Source organism: Eurypyga helias, unplaced genomic scaffold, assembly GCF_000690775.1.
Source record: "Eurypyga helias isolate BGI_N326 unplaced genomic scaffold, ASM69077v1 scaffold14420, whole genome shotgun sequence".
NCBI classification, from domain to species: Eukaryota; Metazoa; Chordata; class Aves; order Eurypygiformes; family Eurypygidae; genus Eurypyga; species Eurypyga helias.
The window spans coordinates 37,330-60,119 of record NW_010223982.1 but is presented as its reverse complement, the minus strand read 5'-3'; the positions used below and the strand labels follow the sequence as shown (position 1 = coordinate 60,119).

The 22,790-nt window shown below is 37.4% G+C and overlaps 1 protein-coding gene across 1 annotated transcript in view; it reads left to right on the top strand.

The window, feature by feature from the left end:
- LOC104515886 (ephrin type-A receptor 7) overlaps positions 1 to 22,790 on the top strand; it is a gene marked incomplete at its 5' end in the record, with an annotated part of 94,006 nt that overhangs the window by 67,063 nt on the left and 4,153 nt on the right. Inside the window, 8 exons of the mRNA XM_010160067.1 lie at positions 1,230 to 1,398; positions 6,648 to 6,756; positions 7,443 to 7,498; positions 11,419 to 11,544; positions 15,599 to 15,784; positions 16,348 to 16,409; positions 17,426 to 17,635; positions 18,660 to 18,809. Of these exons, the coding sequence (XP_010158369.1) occupies positions 1,230 to 1,398; positions 6,648 to 6,756; positions 7,443 to 7,498; positions 11,419 to 11,544; positions 15,599 to 15,784; positions 16,348 to 16,409; positions 17,426 to 17,635; positions 18,660 to 18,809 (1,068 nt within the window). The remainder of the gene's footprint in view (positions 1 to 1,229; positions 1,399 to 6,647; positions 6,757 to 7,442; positions 7,499 to 11,418; positions 11,545 to 15,598; positions 15,785 to 16,347; positions 16,410 to 17,425; positions 17,636 to 18,659; positions 18,810 to 22,790) is intronic.

Here is a 22,790-nt window from a genome sequence, read left to right as displayed (position 1 = left end):
AGTCCCAAACCTGACTGTTTATGGTTTCCTTACACTTGTTTCTCATCTCTCAAGCATTCCTGTTCTTTCTCACATACCAACATACATTCCACCATGGTCCTTACAGATGATTTAAACCCTCTTGGAGAAGATATGAAAAATTGTTGCTAGCCAAGCCGTCGGGCTTGTTCAAACGACAGACTGGGCAAGACCCAGGAGAAGCTCTTACTGAATCTCAGTAAAGAAGTCATATATGTTGTGTTTAACCCTGTACATCAGCAAAAGCCTTTGCTGCTTTACTGTCTGCAAAGGGAAAGGTTCTCCATCATTTTTAGCTGCCAAACTGCTATTGAAATGAGTTACAGATTTATTCTTTCCTTCTGTATCTGACTCATTAGCACTGCCTCGTATGGCTCATGCTTCTCTGGTCATGTGGTGCATTCAGATGGCTGGTTAATTCATCTCTTCTGCCCTTCAAATCAGGGTTGCATCTGCCACTGAAAATCAACAGGGCTGCATATATCTATGCTGAAAGATAATCTGGATCAGTAAATGTGATGAATAAGTAGAGCTTTTTGAATACTGTAATGATCTCTGATATGGCTTTTGTAGTATTTGAAAGTGAGGTATTACTCATAGGGTTTGTAATCTTACAGCTTCAAATTTGGGGGGCGTCATACTGAGTTTCGTTCCCTGGGTTCTTCTTGATGCCATAGAGTCAAAACCTGAAAAAAGATTAAAAGCCAGGGGAAAAAATCTAAGTAAAAATTGAGTTAAGGGTGTCAGAACTTGACGCAAAACCAGCCAGTTATACACTGGCAGTATTGTATATTTGTAAAGGTGTTGGAAGGTAACAAAGTAAGGTATGCTGACCATGAAAAAATAGATCTCCCTGTTCATGAACTGTTTCAACTCCACAGATCCCACTGGAAAACTGTGGTCAAGCTATTTTCTCATCAAAATTTAACAAAATGTAATCAAAGCCAATGAAGCAATTGTTTTATGTCTGGATGTTTTACGAGTAACGACATGAGCATCCCATTTGAATTTTATGTTACGCTTAGACCTCCTCATTGCCTTGACAGTGTTTTGTTAATACTCCACAGAGTAAGCTTTATTTTCTATGTTGGGAAAAAGAGCGTTCAACAAATTGAAATAAACTACCCAGGCTGGCTGTCAGTTGCTGATGTGCAACCATGATAAAATCTGACCTATAAATGTCATTTAATCTTTTGTCTTATTGTTTCCAGGATCAAAGGGAGAGGACCTATTCAACAGTGAAAACCAAGTCCACTTCAGCTTCTATTAACAACCTAAAGCCAGGAACAGTGTATGTTTTCCAGATTCGTGCTTTTACTGCTGCTGGTTATGGAAATTATAGCCCCAGACTGGATGTTGCCACACTAGAAGAAGCCACAGGTAAAAAAATTAGATTTGCAGAAGATTAATACTTTCAGTAGAAGTAGTTAGTAAAACAAGAAAGGAAAGTATCATAGTCAGTATTATTAAAACTAGAAAGAAAGAAATTCTGTGTGAAGGTGGATATTGGCATTGTAATTCGAAGAATGAAATTAAATTTTTGTTTTGCCATAAAATTGCAAATTACACTCTTAGAATTAGCCAGATTTGTAATATAGCAGGTCCTTTTCTTCTGATGTCCTTCTAACACTTTTTTTTTTTTTTTTTAAATTCAAATACACACCTCTTTCTTCCCACAAGAGAAGTGAGTAGCGGAAAATAACCTTACTAGATTCTTCTCCAACTGAGGAGAGGAGGGAAGAGGAGATTTCAGCCTGCAGAGGCTTCTCCAGGTCATTTCTTCCCTGTTTGATCTCCTGAAAAAAAAACCACATTGTAGTTTTGTTTATGTGTGTGACTTCTTTAGCTGTATGTCCATCCTTAGTGTCTTTTGAGTTCATTGGCTAGTTTCAACTTGGTTTAGTTAAGAAACAGAGGTCTCAAACATCCTACATTTATTTAAGGCTCATATAATAAGTTGTAAGCTATGAAAATAAAAAAAACCCAACTTGTCAGAAACCCCCCTCAATGGAAAGTATGAAGCTGAAGTACAAACTCACTCAGTACAGTACATTAGAGAATCTGTCTGTGACATCTCAGCAGCAGGATAAAATTCTGGGAGATCTTGCTCTTCCCTTGATGCTGAAACTAATCTTGTGACCTTATTTGTCTAAAAATCACACTGATACCATTTTTTCCTCACCAATGTAGATATGTGTATGCATGCTTAGAGAAAAATTTCCACATTTGGAGTTTTCAGAAGGAAACTTCCATCATTGAGACCTTGTAGCTGTGAGCCCATTCATGGGAACTGCCTTTCCCCATGGCTGCTTCACTGCTCCGTCACAGACCCTAATTTGGTTACTCTATTTTGGGTCATTTGCTTCAGGTCGACCTGTCTGACAGCAGGTCAGCCACATTTGGAGCTGAGAATACAAATCTACAGGTTAAAAGGGTAGGCTTACCAAGCCTACACTTTATCCAGCAGGCCTAAAGTATGGACACACACTATTGCATCTTACTAATTGCAGCCAGGTGTCTCCTGAACAATTTCTGGGTATTCTGAAAACACAGAAGTTAGGTCTTGATTTCACCTTGGTTCCACACGGAATATGAAAACTACCATTCATGAACAATACCAAACATCTAATAGGTATAATTGAAATAACAATTATCATAATAGCATCAATAAACTGTTATTACCAATATTATTAACTCTGTGTCTCATAGCATGCTTTCAATTAGTTGAGTTCTGCTTTAGAAAGTCAGTAGCAGAATCCCCATTTTGCAGAACTGGAACCTGAGGTCCAGGCAGAATTTCTTATTTTAAATTATTTCTTGGTTTCCATTTCTTGAAAACATATTAGAAATCTGTCAGAATCTGTCATAAGTTTTTGCCAATTACCTAATTTATTGTCCATAGGGGTTTAAAATTAATAGAAAATATAAATCCACATAATATTGCTCAAGTGATAATTATATCTTTTGATTCATAGAATCAGAGAATCATTTGTGTTGGAAAAGACCTTTAAAACCATCAAGCCCAACTATTAGCCTAACACTGCCAAATCTACCACTAAACCATGTACCTAAGCATCCCATCTACACATCTTTTAAATACTTTCAGGGGTGGTGATTCAACCATTTCCCTGGGCAGCGTGTTCCAATGATTGGCAACTCTTTTCCCTGGGCAGCCTGTTCCAATGATTGGCAACTCTTTCAACAAAGAAATTTTCCAGTCTAAACCTCCCTTGGTGCAATTTAAGGCTGTTTTCTCTTGTCCTATCTTGTTTCCTCTCTTGTCCTACATGTCACTTGGGAGAAGAGACCAACACCCACCTCTCTGCAACCTCCTTTCAGGTAGCTGTAGAGAGTGATAAGGTCTCCCCTCAGCCTCCTCTCCTCCAGGCTAAACACCACCAGTTCCCTCAGCTGCTCCTCACAGGATTTGTGCTCCAGACCCTTCCCCCGCTCCGCTGCCCGTCCTCCAGTGCCTCAGTGTCTTTTTGTAGTGAGGGGCCCAAAACTGAACACAGGATTCGAGGTGCGGCCTCAACAGTGCCCAATACAGGGGGACAATCCCTTTTCTAGTCCTGCTGGCCACACTGTTCCTGATGCAGGCCAGCATGCTGTTGGCCTTCTTGGCTACCTGGGCACATTGCTGGCTCATATCGAGCCAGATGAATTCACTGAAGTATTTAGAAGTTATGATAAATGACTTGTAGTCAGTGGATCTAAAGATAATCATGTGCGTTTTGTGATTGAAGGGATTTGCCACCTGTTACAGCTCTCACTGTTAAGAGGCTGAGCACAACCTGGCATGAAGACTTTGCTTTTTCCTTCTGCCATGAATCAGTTTAAGTCAAGAAAGGTTGATGTAATATGTAGATGTCAAATTTATTCCTAATGTCTGAAATAACACTACTACAAATTTTTATAGAACACATAAAGAATAACATTCAAGAAAGGCATATTTGGCCTACATGAATCCAATTTATCATTAAAGCTCTTATGGTGTACTTCATCAGGAATTCTTTTCTTTAAATCATACATTTCAGGCTGCTTGCACGAGAAATTTTGCTGGAGGAGCAGCACAGTTTTTATAGCAAACCTCCTTTTGTAAAGCCTCCAGGGTTTTTGGAAATCCAATCCCCATGCCTCCATCCATGTACTTAAAAGGTGATTTTCACTCCTTTAAATATTGCCTCCATCATTTGGATATGCAAATATCATGATGTCAGATTAGGTATCACCTGTAGCTGATTGACCAAGTTTCAGGTCCCTGTCTCAACCTCAGGGCAGACTTCCCTGTCTTGCTGGTGGTTCCCTGCCATGACCACTGTGTCAGCACCAGTGACAGGTAACCATGCCATGGACCCCCCTGAAAGGACCATCTGCATCCCAAAATTGTTCCTCTAAGGATGGTCTAGCATCTTTATTTCTGCCATGCCACAGTGATCACTCCAGAATCTGGTTTCTGAATCACACGTGCACTAACAGACTGAGTTCATCACACAGAAGGGGGAAGCAGCACACAGTACCTGAACAGGGACAGATGTCTTACACTGCTGCCACTGAATTCATACCAGACCATGTGCACAGTCAATCCCTTTTTTTCATTTTGCTAGCAGATGTAAAAATATATCACACATTGCATCCTACCTATCTTACCATTTGGCCAGCCTACCATGCACCCAGCGTATTCCAGAGCCCAAATAACATCCTCAGCCTTCTTCCAGAGTGTGCCAGTACCCAAATTCTGTGAGGCAATTGTGCAGAGCAACCCACTCACATATGTCAACCTCTGTGCACTCAGCTTGGCTGCTAGATTAGGTGACAGGCTGGCCTGGGTATTTTTTCAAACTCAGTTAGATGGATGCAACTTCACTCCCGAGCCATTGTGACAGGATGCTGCCTCTTGACTTCCAAGTGAGGTTTGCACTGAAGTTCAAAGAGAGAAGGGAACAGTTTTTGAAAATGCTGTATTTTACATAAATTTGACATTCCCAAGCTTGGGATTGTCTGCTTTGATGTCCTGATAATATTACAGGAACTGAGTTGTGTTCCTCACAACTCAGGTTGTGTTCATTATGCCCCTACACTCTGGCACAAGATAGTGACCACTGATTTCTTTAAAGTTTCACAAGTGGGATATATGCAGGCCTGCAATAGCACCCTGCTGATCTGAGTATCTTAGAAGGTTATAGTTACTACTTATAGATAAGCATTTACTCTTTTCAGTTAAAGACCAATATGAATAATGAAATCTTCCTCACCTGCATTAGGCAGAGCGCAGAAAAATTACAAAATTTCTTTAGGAAATAAAACTGTGGGTGGGGATGTGTGGTCTTTCCCCTTCAGTGCAGATTATTCTATATCTGTTTGCTATTTTGGTATTGAAGCAGCTGGTACAGGGCAGTGTCAGTGACAAATCATGTTGATTGGCTCACTTCTTCCAAGACAGAGCAAAGAAAGACTGGTTTGTTTGTTTCTATGGGAACCTCTGAAGTCTGCAACAGGAACCTGATTTTGTGGAATTCATAAAATCCTCATGTAGACATTCCTGTTCAGTTACCACTACCAGCAGTTAATCATATTAAAATACCATCCACAATTTAGTTAATCAGCTGTCAGCTGGATTTCTTTTTTTTTTTCCTTATTTCTCTCTGCTGCTTCCAGATGATTCACACTTTCACAGTCTCTTGTTCAGAATAACTGCCTGGTGTCTCCTCATTTATTCCCAGTCTCGTGGCTTAGATCTTCACTGTTACAAACCAGCATAGCTCCATATTGTTCAGTAGAGCTGTACTCATTTAATGCAACTGAGTATGTGGCCACCCTCATTAGATGTCAGGCAAGGAAAGTATTTAACAAGCTTTGAGGTTTCTCAGTCTAAATATTTACATCCTCAGTTTACATCAATGTGACATGCATACATTTGCGTATATTAATAGCGTTGGCATATCTGAATAAAAAGAGCGATAATGTGTGGATATTTTAGCATATAAATTCTCTGAAGCATGGAGAATTCCGCTTTGTATAGGTGGAAGCACCTTTTTGTTGCTCACAGAAACAAATGATAAGTAATAATAGCAATTTACAATGATGAATAGCAGTAAGAGAGAGAAATATGCTAACTAGGAAACCTATGTTAATAGACAGTGTTTCATCTCAAATATTCTTCTTACAGCTAAGATGCCATTTCCTTGAGTACTATCAAAGTCATACCAACTAGTTTTAGAGGGGAGGCTAGAAGCAGAGGTTTTCGGGGTTTATTCTCTTACTGTCCCAACTTACAGGGATATCCAGGTCTTCCCCTTTAGGAGGGAGTCAACAATGAAGTAAAACAAAAGGCAGCGCAGCAGTAGAAGGGAGTGGAAGTGGCTGATGCTGCCTTTCAGCTAGTGGCTGTACCACTTTGACCAAGTCAATTCCAACACAGCTCCTTTTTATTCCCTGTAGACGATCATTAACTCATACAGCATCTGGATGGCTTTCCAATGGAGGCCCTTTGTTAGACTAAATTTATCAATGTAATAGTTTCAGGCAAAGGTAAAGAGTCTGCAATTCATGCCTTGACTTCATTTTTCATTTGGTTCCTTTGTAAGGATTAATTTTAAACTAATCTCTGCTCTGTGTTCCATTTGCAGCCACGGCTGTTTCCAGTGAACAGAATCCTGTTATTATCATAGCTGTGGTTGCTGTGGCAGGAACCATCATTCTGGTCTTCATGGTGTTTGGATTCATCATCGGGCGAAGGTATTGCTCTTTGCACAGGCATAAGCACATCTGACCCCACTCCTGAGACATAGTTTAATCTGGGAGAGTAATTTGCAAAACTGAAACAGAAGTAATTTTTTTATAAGGACATTTTTTCATTTAAATTCTGTTATCAATTATCCAGTTCCTCCTCTTACTTTGGCAAGACACATTTAAATCAAGATGTTCTTTTTGTCCTATGTAAATGTGCTGTAAAAGGAACCCCTAGCAGGTTCTTTACCTGTACTCCTCAAAGTCCCTCTTTCCGTTCAGTTTTCTCATGTGGAGAAGTCTGACACTTTATCTGATCAGCCTTTAAATGACTTTACATTCAAGAAAAAGAGGCACAGCAGTAAGTTTAAGAATGCCCTCATGTAAAACAGTGTTTTACTTTCAAGTTCTTTAATCCTGTGTTTCATCCATAGAAGCTTTTCACCAGAACTAGAATTTTCTCTTTAGGACCTGTCCCAACCGGTATTTGATACAAAAGCCTTTTGATTGCAACTGTTCATGATTTATTTAAAATTCTGCTGTCAAGAGAATTATGGCTGAAACTTTCAAAGGGCCTAAAGGAGTTAGGTGCTCAGTGCCTGCAAATCCCAGCCTGCAAAGCTGATGTTGTCAGGACTTTAGATGTGAGAAAGTAAATTATTATTTACAAGTAAAACTGGAGTCTTTGTTTTCAGGCATTGTGGCTATAGCAAAGCAGATCAAGAAGGGGATGAAGAACTTTACTTTCATTGTAAGTGTTTTGCCTCTTTTTTCCCTTTCAAAAATTCCTAACTGCAATAGTGTAGACAATACTAAAACAACACTCCATGGAAGACAAAGCCTTAAGAAATTCAAAAATGCTGTGTAAATATCAAGTGGGAAGTTAAACACTGTAAAAATATGACCTACACAAAAAGAATGCAGACCGAAGTCAACATTGCTTCCACAGACGGTTTTATTTCTATACATGTGCATGATAGAGTGTTGTTTTCATTCTTCATTTTTTTCCCTTTTGATTGCTTTGAATACATGTTTAACACCATCCTAACGATTCCTCTTAGGTGCAGTATTTGAGAGACCTTTGGTTAAGTGACTCTATGAACTTTACCTCAGACAAACTTCAGCTTAAGAAAGTGGGGTTCACTGCATCACCCTAACAATAAAACTATTCTGCTCAGAAGCTGTTTTCTGCTACTGTGAATACTGTAGCATCAATATTTCCAAAACATAATGTTCTTAAAAATATAATATTTAATATGAAGGGAAAAGTCAGCTACCTCATTACTGTCGTCTGTTCCAGAATCACTTCCCTAGCGCAGAACAGCATCTAAAGCCTCTCCTTAAAATTATAGGTACCATCTGAACTTATGCTAGAACCCTGGGAAAATTCAATAAAATACATCTTTCTTAGGTTGATGATAATAAAAAATTTAAGAGGAGAGGAAGAGTTATGCAAGAACAGTTTCAGTTTTATCAAATTCTTGTTTAAAAAACTTTCTTATTTTAGTCCTTTCTTAATCCAGTTGTAATATCTTTTTGACATGAGAGATTAAGAATGTTGTCTTTCATTATCAGTCATTAAGTCAGGAGTATGGTAAAACTAAGTTACAAAATTATTTTCAGCATCCAAAATTGCAAAATCACATAACAGAATTAAATTGAGTATAAGTTCTGACACAGAAAAATGCCCAGATTTCCTGTGTTCTCCTATACCTGATAACTTTCTTAACAGTAGAACTTGCCATTTAGTCATGCTATGCTGTATGTAGCCTTTGTTGTCTACCAGTAATGGCAGCTGTAGCTTTAATCCATCCAACGATTTTTTATGAAAGCAATATGTTATACCTTATTTTACATATGTTAAAATCATGAGCTATTATGAGAATGTGATGTCACTTGGAGAAGTAGCCACTAGTCACAAATTTGTAGCATCTTCTCAATACACGACTCTTTAAATGAGTAGTTCTAACCAAAGCTTCACTCAAAATCAGATCGAGGTATCTGTTTCACCTTTCTGCCCTGAAAAAAAATCAGATCACCTGGAATTTATTCATGCTCTCTGAGTTTGAGTGTGTTGCTATCTAAATAATTTCATTTAAATAAAGTGGAAATTAAACTAAGTAGTGACATCATTGCAGCTTTAGTCAATCAATTCATGATCTGTGCAAGAAAGGTGGAAAATAATAATGGGATAAGAATTATTTATCATGCACTTTGCAGTGCAGCTGATTTTAAGGAATTCATCAAAAACCTGATGTTACTCAAATGTTACTATTCTGGGAGTGATGGATTTGAAATTTGCCTCTCATAGATGCATTATAAGCTTTTCACATCTTCCAAAGAGCTACAGCTTTCATTTCTAAAATCCCTATTATGTCCTTGAAGGAAAAGATCAACTCTGTATTCTAGTATGTCAGTATATAAAGAAAAGGAATATGCTAACTAAATAATTACTTTCCTCATCTCCTTTATCAGTGGAATTTTTTGTTTCAATGAAAGTATAAATTAATTAACGTGAAAGCTGCTACTAAATGATTAATAGTTGATCCAGAAATAGTGAGACCTTATAAGTTTTAATTTCCCTCATTTTACTTCCAAGAAATCTGATGATCCAGAAAATCAGTCAGAACAGTTAGCATACACAGTCTCTTTAGAATCATAGCACCAAATATATGTCACTTTTTGCCAAGCTAGTTTTTCATCATCTGCAGATTGAAGGTTTAATGTTTAATTTTATTTGATAGCCATGTACAGAATGAGACAGAACCCAGTGCTGTGGTCACCAGCTTGGTCACAGAGCTGTGAACACCAGTTTGGTGTCCTGTTGCTCCATAACATCTAGACAACCACTTTCTGTGCATAGGTACCAGACTGTGTTTTCAAAAATGTAATTTACAACAAACACTTAACACAAAAACTTACAAGTGACCATTTTTTTAAGCAGGTTTGAAAGCACTGTATTTAATAGCGTATCATATATTTCGTTTCAGTCCCCCTCAACTCTCTGTGACCTCAAGTGCTACACTTGAAGATACAAGTACAATGGAGGAGTTTAGTCAAGCAATTCAGATTTATATTTGGGTTCCTCCTACCATTTTCTTCTAACAATATCTTCAAATCCAGGCCAACATTATTTCACGTTGGTATGCCAGGATAGCCTTGGCCTGTCAAAATGCTTTATGACAGCTTGAATAAAGAACCATCAGAGTCCCACTTGAGATTCACAAGGTTACCTCCAATTCAGGCCCCTTGTCACAAACACAAGAGGATGGCTCCTTCTCCATCTCCCTGTCTGAAAGCACTATTATAGGAAGTTAACCTATTGCTTTCATCTTATTTTCTGTATTAACTTTTTGTTTTAAGAATTAAATATTTATCATTTTTAAAATGTGTAGCATTATCAATACAATGGAAGAACCTCTATTTAAATACCTAATATAGCAGATAATAACATCTGGGCAACATTTCAAGTAATTTCTCTGGATGTAAATTCATTAGATTACTCCAACAACTTCTCTAGTCTTTTCCTTCTTCTAAGGGTTTGGGATTTCTTGGGTCAGTAATATCATCTGAAACATAAATATGCATGATTGCTAAACTATTTTTCAATGCATTTTCAAATTTAAAATATTTTATGTTCAATTAAAAGATTACAAAATAACCATAAATTATTTATGTTTTGTATTGACTTGATTCTATTCTTCTGTATCAGTCTATCAATTAGCAGAAGAACATTCTTGCATTTTCACACTGAGTTTCAATTCACTGATTTAATTAAAGCTCAGGACTGTAATCCTTTTGAGATAAATTTATTTCATTAAAAAATGTTTGATTAATAAGGTTGCTCTACTTAGACTAAAAGTTTCTACTTTCACCAGGAGAGCAAAAAATAATTTTCCTGAATCAGCAGCAAACTAAGGAGAAAAACTACATGCTGACCAGAACACTACGCTGCCTGAGTTTCACTAATTGTTCTACTGATGAAAGAGGAAACAAAAAACAAATTGCTGCTCTTAGGTGCTTGAGAGAGGGAATGATTGTGCCGCTGAGCCCACTTTCCCTTCCTATGCCTTTACAAGTTACCTACAACTGTTTCTCATGTTCATATTCTAGTGCAAAAAACATGCCTATGGATATAAATTCCAAGTGCTGTGAAAAGTTTAGCTTAACTGTTGACACAGTCTTTAATTGATATTATATTCAGTAGTTTAAGCAAACTGAAGTAGGTAGAAGGTGCTTTCAAATCCCACTGGAAGACAGAGATAACATAAAGAAATGTTGTTTACGCAAGCTGGGAAAAGAGGATTCTGTCCTTACACAGAAAGGGAAGGTTTACCTCCTCTGCTGGTCTTGTAGCCCTTCCCATGCTTTTGTTTTACTTCCACTCAACCCTTGCATTTTATTCCATTGAGCACTATTTAATATTTATTATTTCTTGTGGAGATGCAGATGCTAATGTTAGTCATTTTTAGAGATGGGGTTGTGTACTTGTGTCAGCATGCTTGCAGACGATGCCTAAAACTCAGGTTGCCTCTCAGCGCGGCTCTGACTCAGGCTGTGTGGAAGCAGGTTCACTATTCCAAGGAGCACTCTGCATAATGAAATTCCTGGGCTGACTGCACAATAAGTGCCTTTGCTTCATCACAGTCATGCTTTCTTACATCATTACAGTTAAATTTCCAGGCACCAAAACCTACATTGACCCTGAAACCTACGAGGACCCAAATAGAGCTGTCCATCAATTCGCCAAGGAGCTAGATGCCTCTTGTATTAAAATTGAGCGTGTGATTGGTGCAGGTAAGGCTGCCGTGGCTTCCTGATTCAACTGTTCCATTTAGCCGGGATCGAAACTCATACATCATAATGACAGGCAAATAATTATGCCTCAAGTATAGAAGAACTTTTTGCATTTGCCAGAGTGGTTAAGAGCAATGAAGCTGCACTTGCTTCTAAAATGTAAAAACAAACAGGGGAAAAAAAGCCAACAAAACCCAAATAAATAGGTAAATGAAGAATCTTGCTTGACATTGAAAGCTTGTGGGTTTCTAATTCTGTATCTGCTGTTAAAAAAGTGGTTGGGGGAGGGGGAGTTTTGCTGCCTATTATTTACTGTCAGAGTAGAGGCGTTAGGCATGAGTGCAAATTCTTCTTGCTTTCCTTTTGCAAGAGGGCTTTTTGACCTCAGAATTTTTGTTCATGTGAGTAAGGAAAACTGGCTTCAGCACAAAATCTTAAATAGAGACTAGGAGGGTCTTGGTTCTGTATAACAAAATCTTCCCTAAGGCTGTTTTTTGTTCTAACATTTTTCTTTTTGATACTTTATGAATACAAAAAGTTATTGTTTAACTTCTCATGACTGATTGTAATTGCACCAGCATTACATTGCTTTTCTTCTTCTTTAACTGTCTACCACCTACTTAAGCCATGGTGTTCATGCTCTAAAAAGGCAGTTTCATTTGTTTGCATTAATAAGATATGTGACATTTTTATTGCACTACTCCATGTAGTGAAATTAAGTTTCCGTGGGTAAGAAAAATATCAAATACTTTGGATTCCTGGAGGAAATGTTCTTTTGCTTTCCTGTTATTTTATAAAAGTATTAGGAGAATACTTTTTAAAACACCCTGTAGTTTGGCATGCACTGTAAATTACATACTGTGGTATGATTTAAAAAGAGAAGAAATATCTCTAAAATAAACTGTTTTACCTGTAAAAAAATCTTTACACTTAGAAATCACAATGCCTTTTTAAAGTAACCTCACTCATGTTGAATCATGTCTTAATCAAGGAGTAGTACTGTTGAAATTAACAACACTGCTGAGCAAATTATGCCTTCAGATGACTAAGAGCATAAAAATCCAGACCTTGCTAACTAGTAATTTTTGTGATGTTAGAATGGCAGTATCTCTTCTAATAAATACACAATATACAAGATTCAAATTCAAGATTAGCATAGAAAAATTACTGAGCTTTATCTTCTGTTTTGAGTTAAAAAACTATCAGCATAGCAACAGTTCAGAGCACAAAAATATATTCAGTTGGACTCTGCTGATGCCTTTTGAGCAAAATGCTAAAAACGCTTCAGTTGCAAAGAGCATACAGTTTAAAACCTATTTTCACTGTTATGACAGAGTAATTCCAGAATGTTAATTTTGTTGACTGCAGATGAATTTATTCTTGATCTTAATGAGTATAACTGATAGCAGAAACACTAAAGTCTGTCAGTAGTCATTCTGAAGAAAGTTAATTAGAAGTGCTATGGTGAAAGCATATTGCGTATGGGGTTCAGCTCTGGCTTTAACCTGCTGATGTAGATAGCAAACAGGAGTGAAATTAAATGCAGTCCAGGAACAACAGAATGTTAAAGATCCAAAGAAGCAGCTGAAACTCATACATCAAAGAAGAATGTATAATTTCTGCTAGTGGTAGCACCAGAAAAGCCACTTAGCAGTCTCAATATGCATCAGCAATGCTGGCCACATCAACTATTGAGTAGTGCTATGTCTCTCTCAGGCAAACCGGGTGCAAGTATGCTTGTGCTCAATTTGCATGAGGGATATGTGCTTTCCTTGCCAGCATTTTCATTACCATCCCGCTGTGGCCACCTGTTAGATAGAGAATTTGGTGTCCACTATGTTGAGTCCTTGTTCGTACCACACATCCTTTGTTTTAGCCTCTTGTTGACATGCTGAGCTAGTGTCTGTGTGGCTGTGCACTATTCCCACTCGTCGCCATATTTTCTGGATCAATTTTGGGCATCATTTCAGCTGAATACATTATCTTCTTGGGAATAAAAGTAGTTCATTGACTAGCATTCTGGCCTGAAATGCGTAACATACCAGTTCAAGTTTCTGGTTTGCCTGAGTGTGAGTGTTCTGCTTTTGGAAACCGATCAAAATCAGATCACAGAGTTCTGGAAGGGAGTTAAGCCTTAGTGTCTCCCGTGCCAAGTATCCTAATTACCTGGCTCTGAAGTATCACACGCACACACTCTTATGTCTTGTTCTCAGTGTGGAACAAAAACAATTTTGTAAGGTACTGCTAAAGAAAATTGTTATCCTTTAGTAAGTTTTTGTGGGCAGGAGCTGTGAGTGAGGTGAGTGGTGAATTCTTAATAGTCATCTGTATTGTTAATGAAGTGCAGGAGGGAGGTTAAAGCACTGAGCTAAGGGCATGAGCAGCAAGTTGTTATGTATGTAACAGCTGTGCCTCATGGTAGTCATAGCTCTGAGATGGATATCCAGACCACAGCTCCAACACCTAAGGTTGGTTGGCCTAAGGACTCACCTGTGCAGGCAGGAACAGTTGTACTCTGCCTGGCCATTTAGCTCAGGTACAGCACAGTGTTAGCAGAGGTATATGGAGTTGTTTGGAGCTAACCGTAACTCAGCTAGCGTACAACAGGAGGGAAAGGAATTCGATTCTGTATGCAGTCATCTCCTACGAGGTTCCTAAAACCAGACACTGTGCGTGGAGTTTTGCCTGAACAAGTCAGTAGGAAATTTTAAGGCCTGGCCAAAGTTCTAACCTTCTGGCTGAAGAACAGTGAAGCTGAGGTTCAGGCAATGCCTTTTTCTCCTTCTCTGTGCTCTACTGTTGGGGGTGAGAGGAGAACTGTAGTGTTGGAACAGTCGCAAACAAGATTCTCAGAACTCACCCACTGGGACACTTCAACACCCACCTCTTCACGCATTCAGCACCATTTCCAGGCATATCGCTCTCTCCACTGCCAGCCAGATGCTTTGCCAGTATGTGTGTGCACTAAGTCCTGGTCCCTCTAGGTTTCTCAAGACCTCAGCCTATGTCCCAAAAGGATTCTCTAATCAAACTCTCTGTGTTAATCTTTCCTAAGTCAAACACTTTTTTCAGCAATCAGCCTAAAACATGTCCTGGACATAGGTGTGTCTGCATACTTGTGTGTACTCAATAGCTTGATGTTAAGACATTCCACAGGTATGCAGGAGATAAATTACAGACTTGATTTGATCTGGGGAAGGGACTTGGATCTATATCTCCAATACTCCAGATGTATTTGCAAAGTACCAGATGATTACATATTTTTGCAATAAATCTTTTGCTTTTTAAAGAGATGTTCCCCTTCATTCCATATGACATGTTACTACCCTTTTTCTGCTATCTATCTGCATATATATATACATAAATATATATGATTGTTAAGATTTTATTTTGTATAATTGGTGGCTGATGGGCCATTTTTTTTCACATGTTCTTCAAGTTCCAATTGTCTGTTAGTTTAGAAACCTTTAACAACCTTCCAGCATTTGCTTGTGTTTGTTTAATGTAACAAAATTATTATAAGTCACACCTTTCATTTCATAATCTGCAAAGTAAATTATCCTGCTTGAGGGTAATAATGTAGTGCTTCATTTAACACCATAACGATGTTAAATTAAAAGCACCTCCAAAAGAGCTGCCTTTTGAAAGAGAAAAACCCATCAGATCTAAAGATAGCAAGGAAACCATGTAGAACAGAATGACATTTTCACTTACAAATGGTATTACTATTCCTGTAATAGTATTTTCTTATGAAAGCCACTTTATTTTTATTTCAGACTTCTGAAAAATTATAACAAATTACTAACAAGTCTTTTATAAGATTCAAATAACAGTCCTGTAGATTGGCTTAATGTGAAGTGTTTACTAAGTAAGGTACTTAGTCAGCAATTTGTTGAAAGTACGTGTCTGTCTTTGTTCTGAAGTAATCCATTTCAAATATGAACATATACATGTTAAATTTAAACACACACTTAGGCAGCTAGTTGAACCAAGGCCTAAGAAGAATATTGATATTATAGTTGGAGTAATTTAGCTTTGATCTACTTAATTGTAGGAGAGTTTGGTGAAGTGTGCAGTGGGCGTCTAAAGCTTCCTGGCAAGAGAGATGTTGCGGTAGCCATAAAAACTCTGAAAGTTGGCTATACTGAAAAGCAAAGGAGAGATTTCCTGTGTGAAGCAAGCATCATGGGACAGTTTGACCACCCCAATGTTGTTCACTTAGAAGGAGTCGTTACCAGAGGTAAGCAGAGGCTCAATCTGTCGGTGAAATAACAACATAATGGCAGAAATTATGTTAGCTTATTCATGGTCAAAGATTCAAATTATAAACAGGCTGCACACTCATAATGGATTTTCTCCTGATGCGTAACTAACTAAAAAAATACTGACTTTATGCTGCAACCTGAGGAAAAAAAATTAGGATGCATGCATGATTAAAAGATGAAGTGCTTTGAAATCCTATTTTTCTAGTTTCATTTAGCCTCAAAGACCATGTAGAGAGATAAGTTTCTTATATACTTTCATATTATCTGAAGTGTCATTATTCCCGAGTCCTGTTCACACAGCAGGAGTTAGGAGAACACATTGACATTTTGATTTGTATGGTTTAATTTTGTGAATTATGACCACTTTCCATGCAGACATTTAAGAACTTATTAGAGCTCAGTAACAGTGCTGGAGGCCTTAGAAATGTTCGTTGTCTCCGTGATTCAGTCCTTCAAAGGATAACATGTGTTTTATCAAAAAGAGACACTCCATTTGTGTCACAGTTTCTCAAACAAAATCTGTCTTCTTTTCTTTCAGGGAAACCAGTCATGATTGTAATAGAATACATGGAGAATGGGGCCTTAGATGCATTTCTTAGGGTGAGTACCAAAATGAAAACATATATAAACAGATTTTAAGTGAAAAATATATTTATTATATATTATACATATTATATATTGTCACTTTAAATAATACGGGTTAATATATGCACATATATATATGTATACATGTATGATATTCATTTAATTAAAATGATTTTTCAGGCTGAAATGGAGCTTGGCAAATACTAACAGTTCTCTATGTTATTTCAGCAAAACCATATCAGAAATGAAAGGATCAGACAGGATCACCTGGGAACATTCTAGGAATTTAAGTGATTTCATGTGGCATAGGCATGGTGGGTTTTATTATTGCCACCATCTGAAATTAAAACCACTGATACCTGAAGCCAAATCTTCTGCCATTTTGGAGCAGAATTTTATTGTGTCAGCATGGTGGAAATCAACAAGAAAAATCCTTAAATGAACCGTGGTCATGTTCAAGAGAAGAACAAAGGAAAAACAAGTGCAAGTTCACACCAATTTAGCATTTTTTGAATGTGAGTTCTGAACTGACCAGTTCAGACTCCTTACCAGGTATACAAGACAGTGAGAGATGATGTATAAGTACACTACAGAGAACAGAAAGATTATGTTTGTTTGATAAACTCCAAGCTATAAATAAAGTTATCAGTCACTGAAGTTCCAAAAGGAGATAGTTTTTGTTTTCTTGATACAAAAATTTATGTTGATAAATGAAAAGCATAGAGGCAAACTATAAAGAGCTGCACATCAGTTAATCTCTCTTAGAAGAGACTTGCCATGACTTAGCTAGAAATTTATATTGATTAACAAGTTTTGTTACTTGTAGTACATTAGATACTCATACATTTCTTTACCGGATGTACTGCTCTATCTCTGAAGAAAATAAAACTTGTGCTTGAAGTGAGTTTCTTTGCCGCAGGATGAATTGCCACAGAAGTCGTAAATAAGTAGAAAGACGAAGTTGTAAAACTAATTCTTATTTCTCTTCTAAGCTATACTAACAAAAATTGCTGCTCCTTTCTTCCCTCCAGAAACATGATGGGCAATTTACAGTCATTCAGCTAGTGGGAATGTTGAGAGGAATTGCTGCTGGAATGAGATATTTGGCCGATATGGGATATGTACACAGGGATCTTGCAGCACGCAATATTCTTGTCAACAGCAACCTTGTTTGTAAAGTGTCAGACTTCGGCCTTTCCAGAGTTATAGAAGATGATCCAGAGGCCGTCTACACTACTACCGTAAGAGAAATCGATGTGTTTTAGTAGTTTTGAGATGGGGTTATTAAGAAGAAGCATATCTTCCAGAAAGTACGGATAAGAGAAATTCAAAAGGAGAGAGTCTGCGGAAATCTGGCTCTAATTAGGGACTGATATTTTTGTAAGAACATACATTTTTATTTGGTAAAGTTGTCAAAATTTTGCACCGTATCTTCATTATTCCTTTCCTCATGATTTTCTGTTTGAACAAATGTGGAAGTTTTACCCATAAAAAATTTAATCCTCTCATTTACTATGAGTCAATTAAAATATTTGTATGCTATTACTATTTTTCAGACTAGATTTTATCTTACAAAAAAGTTGACTAGCTGGAGGCTAGACAGTGACAAAGCTCAACTCCTGTATTTTCCCTTGCTTTTGGGTGGGACGCTTTTCTTAACTAAGCATTCATCGGGCACAGTATGCTCTTTATTCTTTTGTTAAGCCAGCTCCACTTACCCATCTGGGGGGCCTTGCTGTACCTATTTTCTCATGCTAAGGGAAGGAGGGGCCCCTGGAATCTGCTCCAACAGGCAGAGGGATCCACACTGGTGTTCACAGCTGTCACTCCTGCTGCTGGGGTCTTAGTGGGATCGTGGTTTAAAAATGTCAGACTGAGATTTCAGAGGAACTGTATGACAATTCAATAGGATTTATATGCACAGGATGGGATTCCCCTCACCTAGCTTCAAGCCGCCCAGAGTTAAACGGCTAGTGTAAATCAGGCATCTAAGCAGCCCCTTAAAATCAAGGGAGAGATGAGCACTTCCAGAAAAATGCATTCAGCTTCGCTTGGACAGGTGTCTAATTTTCTATAGTCCACGTGTTTTAAGAGCCTAAACTTCCTCAGACTCCTTTGAAAATTCTGCAGTCGAGCAACTATAGTAGATAATATAAGTGCTGCTTTTGATGTTGATGGAAATAATTATAAATGCACTCTACAGATGATGTTATGGAAATTTTGTGGAGAAAACATAAATCTTTCTTCTTTTCTTTCTTTCCATAGGGTGGAAAAATTCCAGTGAGATGGACAGCTCCAGAGGCCATTCAGTACCGCAAATTTACATCAGCCAGTGATGTGTGGAGTTATGGAATAGTTATGTGGGAAGTAATGTCTTATGGAGAACGACCCTACTGGGACATGTCAAATCAAGATGTAGGTTACACTTTGTCTGTTTGTGAGTATGTGTGAGAAGAAGAAAAATTGCATATCATAAACACATACATTTGTATTTCATTGTGCATGCATAAAATGTTTGTTTAGAAATAAGATTTATCAAAATACTGCACAGTTCTCACAAAATGACAAAGTTACAGAGCTTTCACTTTTTAGCAAAATCTCTAAATCATTCTTCTGCCATGTGGATATTGTCGGTTTCTGTCCCAAGTTTCAAGTAAAGTTAGAATGTCAAAAATAGTAATATATGCTCTTCACATTACTACACTTAAGCATTGAAGGAATTAATTTTTTCCAATAAAAAATAATTCTGAGGTTTATGACCTCATAGCAATGATTAATCAGTTGAAAAATGTTGTTAAAAATCTGAGTGGCAGCTTATGACCTAATTTGACTTTTTCAAGTTAATTATGCTGATTTAACAATACCCTTGTTTGCATAAAATATGACCCAGAGCAACAGGTCAGCAGCGATAGAACAGATGGGTGTTAATCTTGATTTTTGACAAGAGTATCTTTTAATATAGAAAGTACACAGGAAAAAGCCATGCAGGTGAGAAAGATGTCAGAAAGAATCTCATTTAAAGTTCTTCTTCAGGTCGGGGGCTTGAGTGGTTTTATTATTATTTTATTTTTTGATTGAATGATCGACATCAAAGTTAAAAAAAAAAGATAAAAGTGTAAATGATGAGTCAGTTCGGCACAGTGCAAAGTTGTTAATATTTGACAGGTCTCAGTGTCAAAGATTTCATGGACTGTCAAAATATGGGCAAACAAGTCCTTGGGGCAGAGAAAGAGAAATATTTACATTCCCTAGACACCCAGTAGAGTTTCATTTCTTTTGACACCTACCTTCTGTACTAGATTCAAACATAAAAGAAGTCTGACAGGAATATAAGATGCCTCAAAGGCAAACCTTACCTATCTTTCAGGGAACAATAAGGAAAAACTTTTTTAAAAGATGCTTGAATTACTTGGTAAAATAATTTCAAATATTCTTGTATGCTGTGATCTTCAAGTGTGTCCTGAATGATACCACCCAAAGCATCTTACCAATGCCATACGAAAATATATGATGCGAAAATTTAGAATCATCTTATGGTTAGTTATTAATTCTCCTTCATAGTTACCAATGGGAGTATTTAACAGGAATAAAAAATGCTAAATGTGTCTCTTCTAATTTTGCATATACACTCAGGCAGTTTATATATTTAAGTGTATCATTTTGCCTAAAAGTGGATGTGGGTGTTGTCATATACCAGACCAGATCTCCTAAAAAATATGTCTCCTTGACTCTGCATCTTTAGATGGCATTTCTTTGATTCTGCCCCTCTTCCTTTAAATCATTCTTTCAGATTGATGGAAAATACAAATTTTACAAATTTGTGTTGTGATCTCTTTTTAAACAAAAGTCCTCCTTTTAAGAGTGACCTGGAGCTAGGGTGCATCAGGACAGTCCATCCTACAAGTTACTCACAGAGGCACAGTGGGCTGAGCACAGGTGATACACAGAGTCCCCCCAACTTCTCTGAGCAGTGACCTCCCTTAAACTTAATCATTACTGGTAACAGTAACCCCCAAACTGCTGCACTTTACCCTATTCCCCTATTAGACTGCTGGTGTTGGCTAGTTCCTGCTCTTGTTCGGTTACTGACCTTAGTGCAGATTAATTCTTCAGAAAAAGGCAAGAGGTTTACCTATTTTTTCTTTGCTGTACTGCTGGATTTATTACCATTATGATGATTATTAATTTGTATTATTGTTATATACCCAGAAGCAGAGTGTTAACATTACATTGTACAGTTACCCACCTTTAAAACTTCCTTGTTGGCAACCAGTGTATGCAGTGATCAGACCTGGCACTCTTCTACTTTATATCCTCCGGTAGCATGATTATGATAAAAGCATTCTTGAGTCTTAACAGCATTGCTTTTTTCTCTTTCTGCAGCAAATGCACAATGTGAAAAACAAATTGCGGGAAGAGTAAATAATATAAATCAATTCTATTAGTAAGAACTCCAGCTGTGTTCTCTTTGTAGCTTGGCTTATTTAAAAAAAAAAAAAAAAAAGGAAAAGAAGAATCCTTCATTGATTTCATTATCTCTGACTACTGATTTTTGGAACCCCACCACTACCTTTCTTAGCAGAGTACACATTTGTAGTACCCTTCAAAGTGCCTGAATTTTGTATAAACCTTTCTTTATTTTAAAGAAACTCTTCGTATTTTGGAGTGTTTTTTCAATGTTTCAGATATTCCAGCAATTCCATCCAACTCTAGCTAACTTATTCTTTTATGTTTCCCGGTTTCATCCTTCTTGCTTGAATACACAACAAAAAAGCTGATTCTGCAGTATACCCCAAGTCTTTTAAAAATAATATCATCAACTTGATTCCCACCTTTCTTCAGGTTTCTCTGCAGGTCATCGTGAATGTTGAAAATACTTGTTCATGCTGCTTTCATTCATGTTTTCAATATCCCTTACACTCTTGGATATATTCTTACCTAGGTAGTGTGCCATTTCTAAGGGTCTTAGATATTTTGGTGGTTGAGTTGCTGTTGGTGTTACCTACTTTTTCATCCTCACAGGTAGTCTCTGTGTTCTGACCTCTTAAGCAACTGCTTTATTTACAGTAAATCATAGGTAATACTCACAAAATGTTTAATACATTTTACCTTTTATCAGGTCAGAATTTCTGCATTACTTTTCATAGCACATCAATTGCCCTATACACACTGTAGCTTAATTTTCGCTTTTATTCCACTGCTACATCTAAGTGTAAGGAGCTGTTCTTTTGTTTTTTCCTCTTCATACTGCTCTAGAAGATCTTTCAGGTTTCACTTGTAATGTTTTCTTTCCTATATAGTAGTATTCTTCCAATTTCCCTGTTCTGCAGAAATCCTCTGTTCCCACCCTGTCTGACAGATAACTTCACTGTCTCTAAGAGGTCACTGCACTCATTCTTCAAGGTGCAGATGTTACTGAAGGAGTTGAATATTTCTCAGTCATTTTTGAGTTGTAGGACAGTACTGTCATTCTAAATGTTCAGATATAAAGCTGAGGCCCAGGGAGATGAGGCAACTTCCCTGAGGTTGGAAGGACATTCTGTGACATAAACCTTCAGTGAGTGCCCTACCACTGGGCTATGCCTCGTTTTTTCACAAAACTTCTTTTCTACAAAGGGGTTTGATATAATCATGGATTTCAGCCAGCTTTTTGAAGGTCATTTTGTATTCTTTACAATCCTGTCTACTTTGCAGTCCACTGCTTTTGCATTTTTTCACAGAACCTATGGAATATTTTTTTATCTGAGATTGTTATTTTCACTAAACCTTGGATTTCATACTACATCTGCATCCTAGGGCTAAGTCCAGAACAGCTTCTGATCTTGCTTTCCGTACAAACTGAGGGAGAAGACAGTCCTATGCTCTGCTCTTCAGGAACAAGCACCATTCCTTAACAATTCTAATACCGCTATGTCAGTCATTGTCAGTATACTTGAAATCCCCCATGAATGGTGTTTTAGCCCTTTTTCACAAGCTTTTCTTATCTGCCTTGCTTCCTGCTGTGCTTACTTATCCTGCCCTCAAGGTTTACAGCAGTTTCCTGTGATTTTACTTTACCCATTTTTATTTTTCACTTAAATCCAAATGGACTTGGCTAAGGAAGTCAACAGGTGGGTGTAATTCTTAGTTCAGTTCAGGCATTTATGCTTTCCTTCGATTATATCATCCTCTAGCAGAATCTTTTATTAAATCTAACTTTCTCTTTAGGTGAAATATTAAAATACCATTCAGCCAGGTCTTCCTTTCACATGTCTACTTTATCATTAATGTAACATGGCTAGACATAGAATGCAACATTTTTTCCTAAGAATTTCTGTCTGCTAAACATTTTTCTTGGATCCTTTTATAACATCTTCAGGCTTTTTGTATTTTATATGTGCATGCACAGATCCCTAT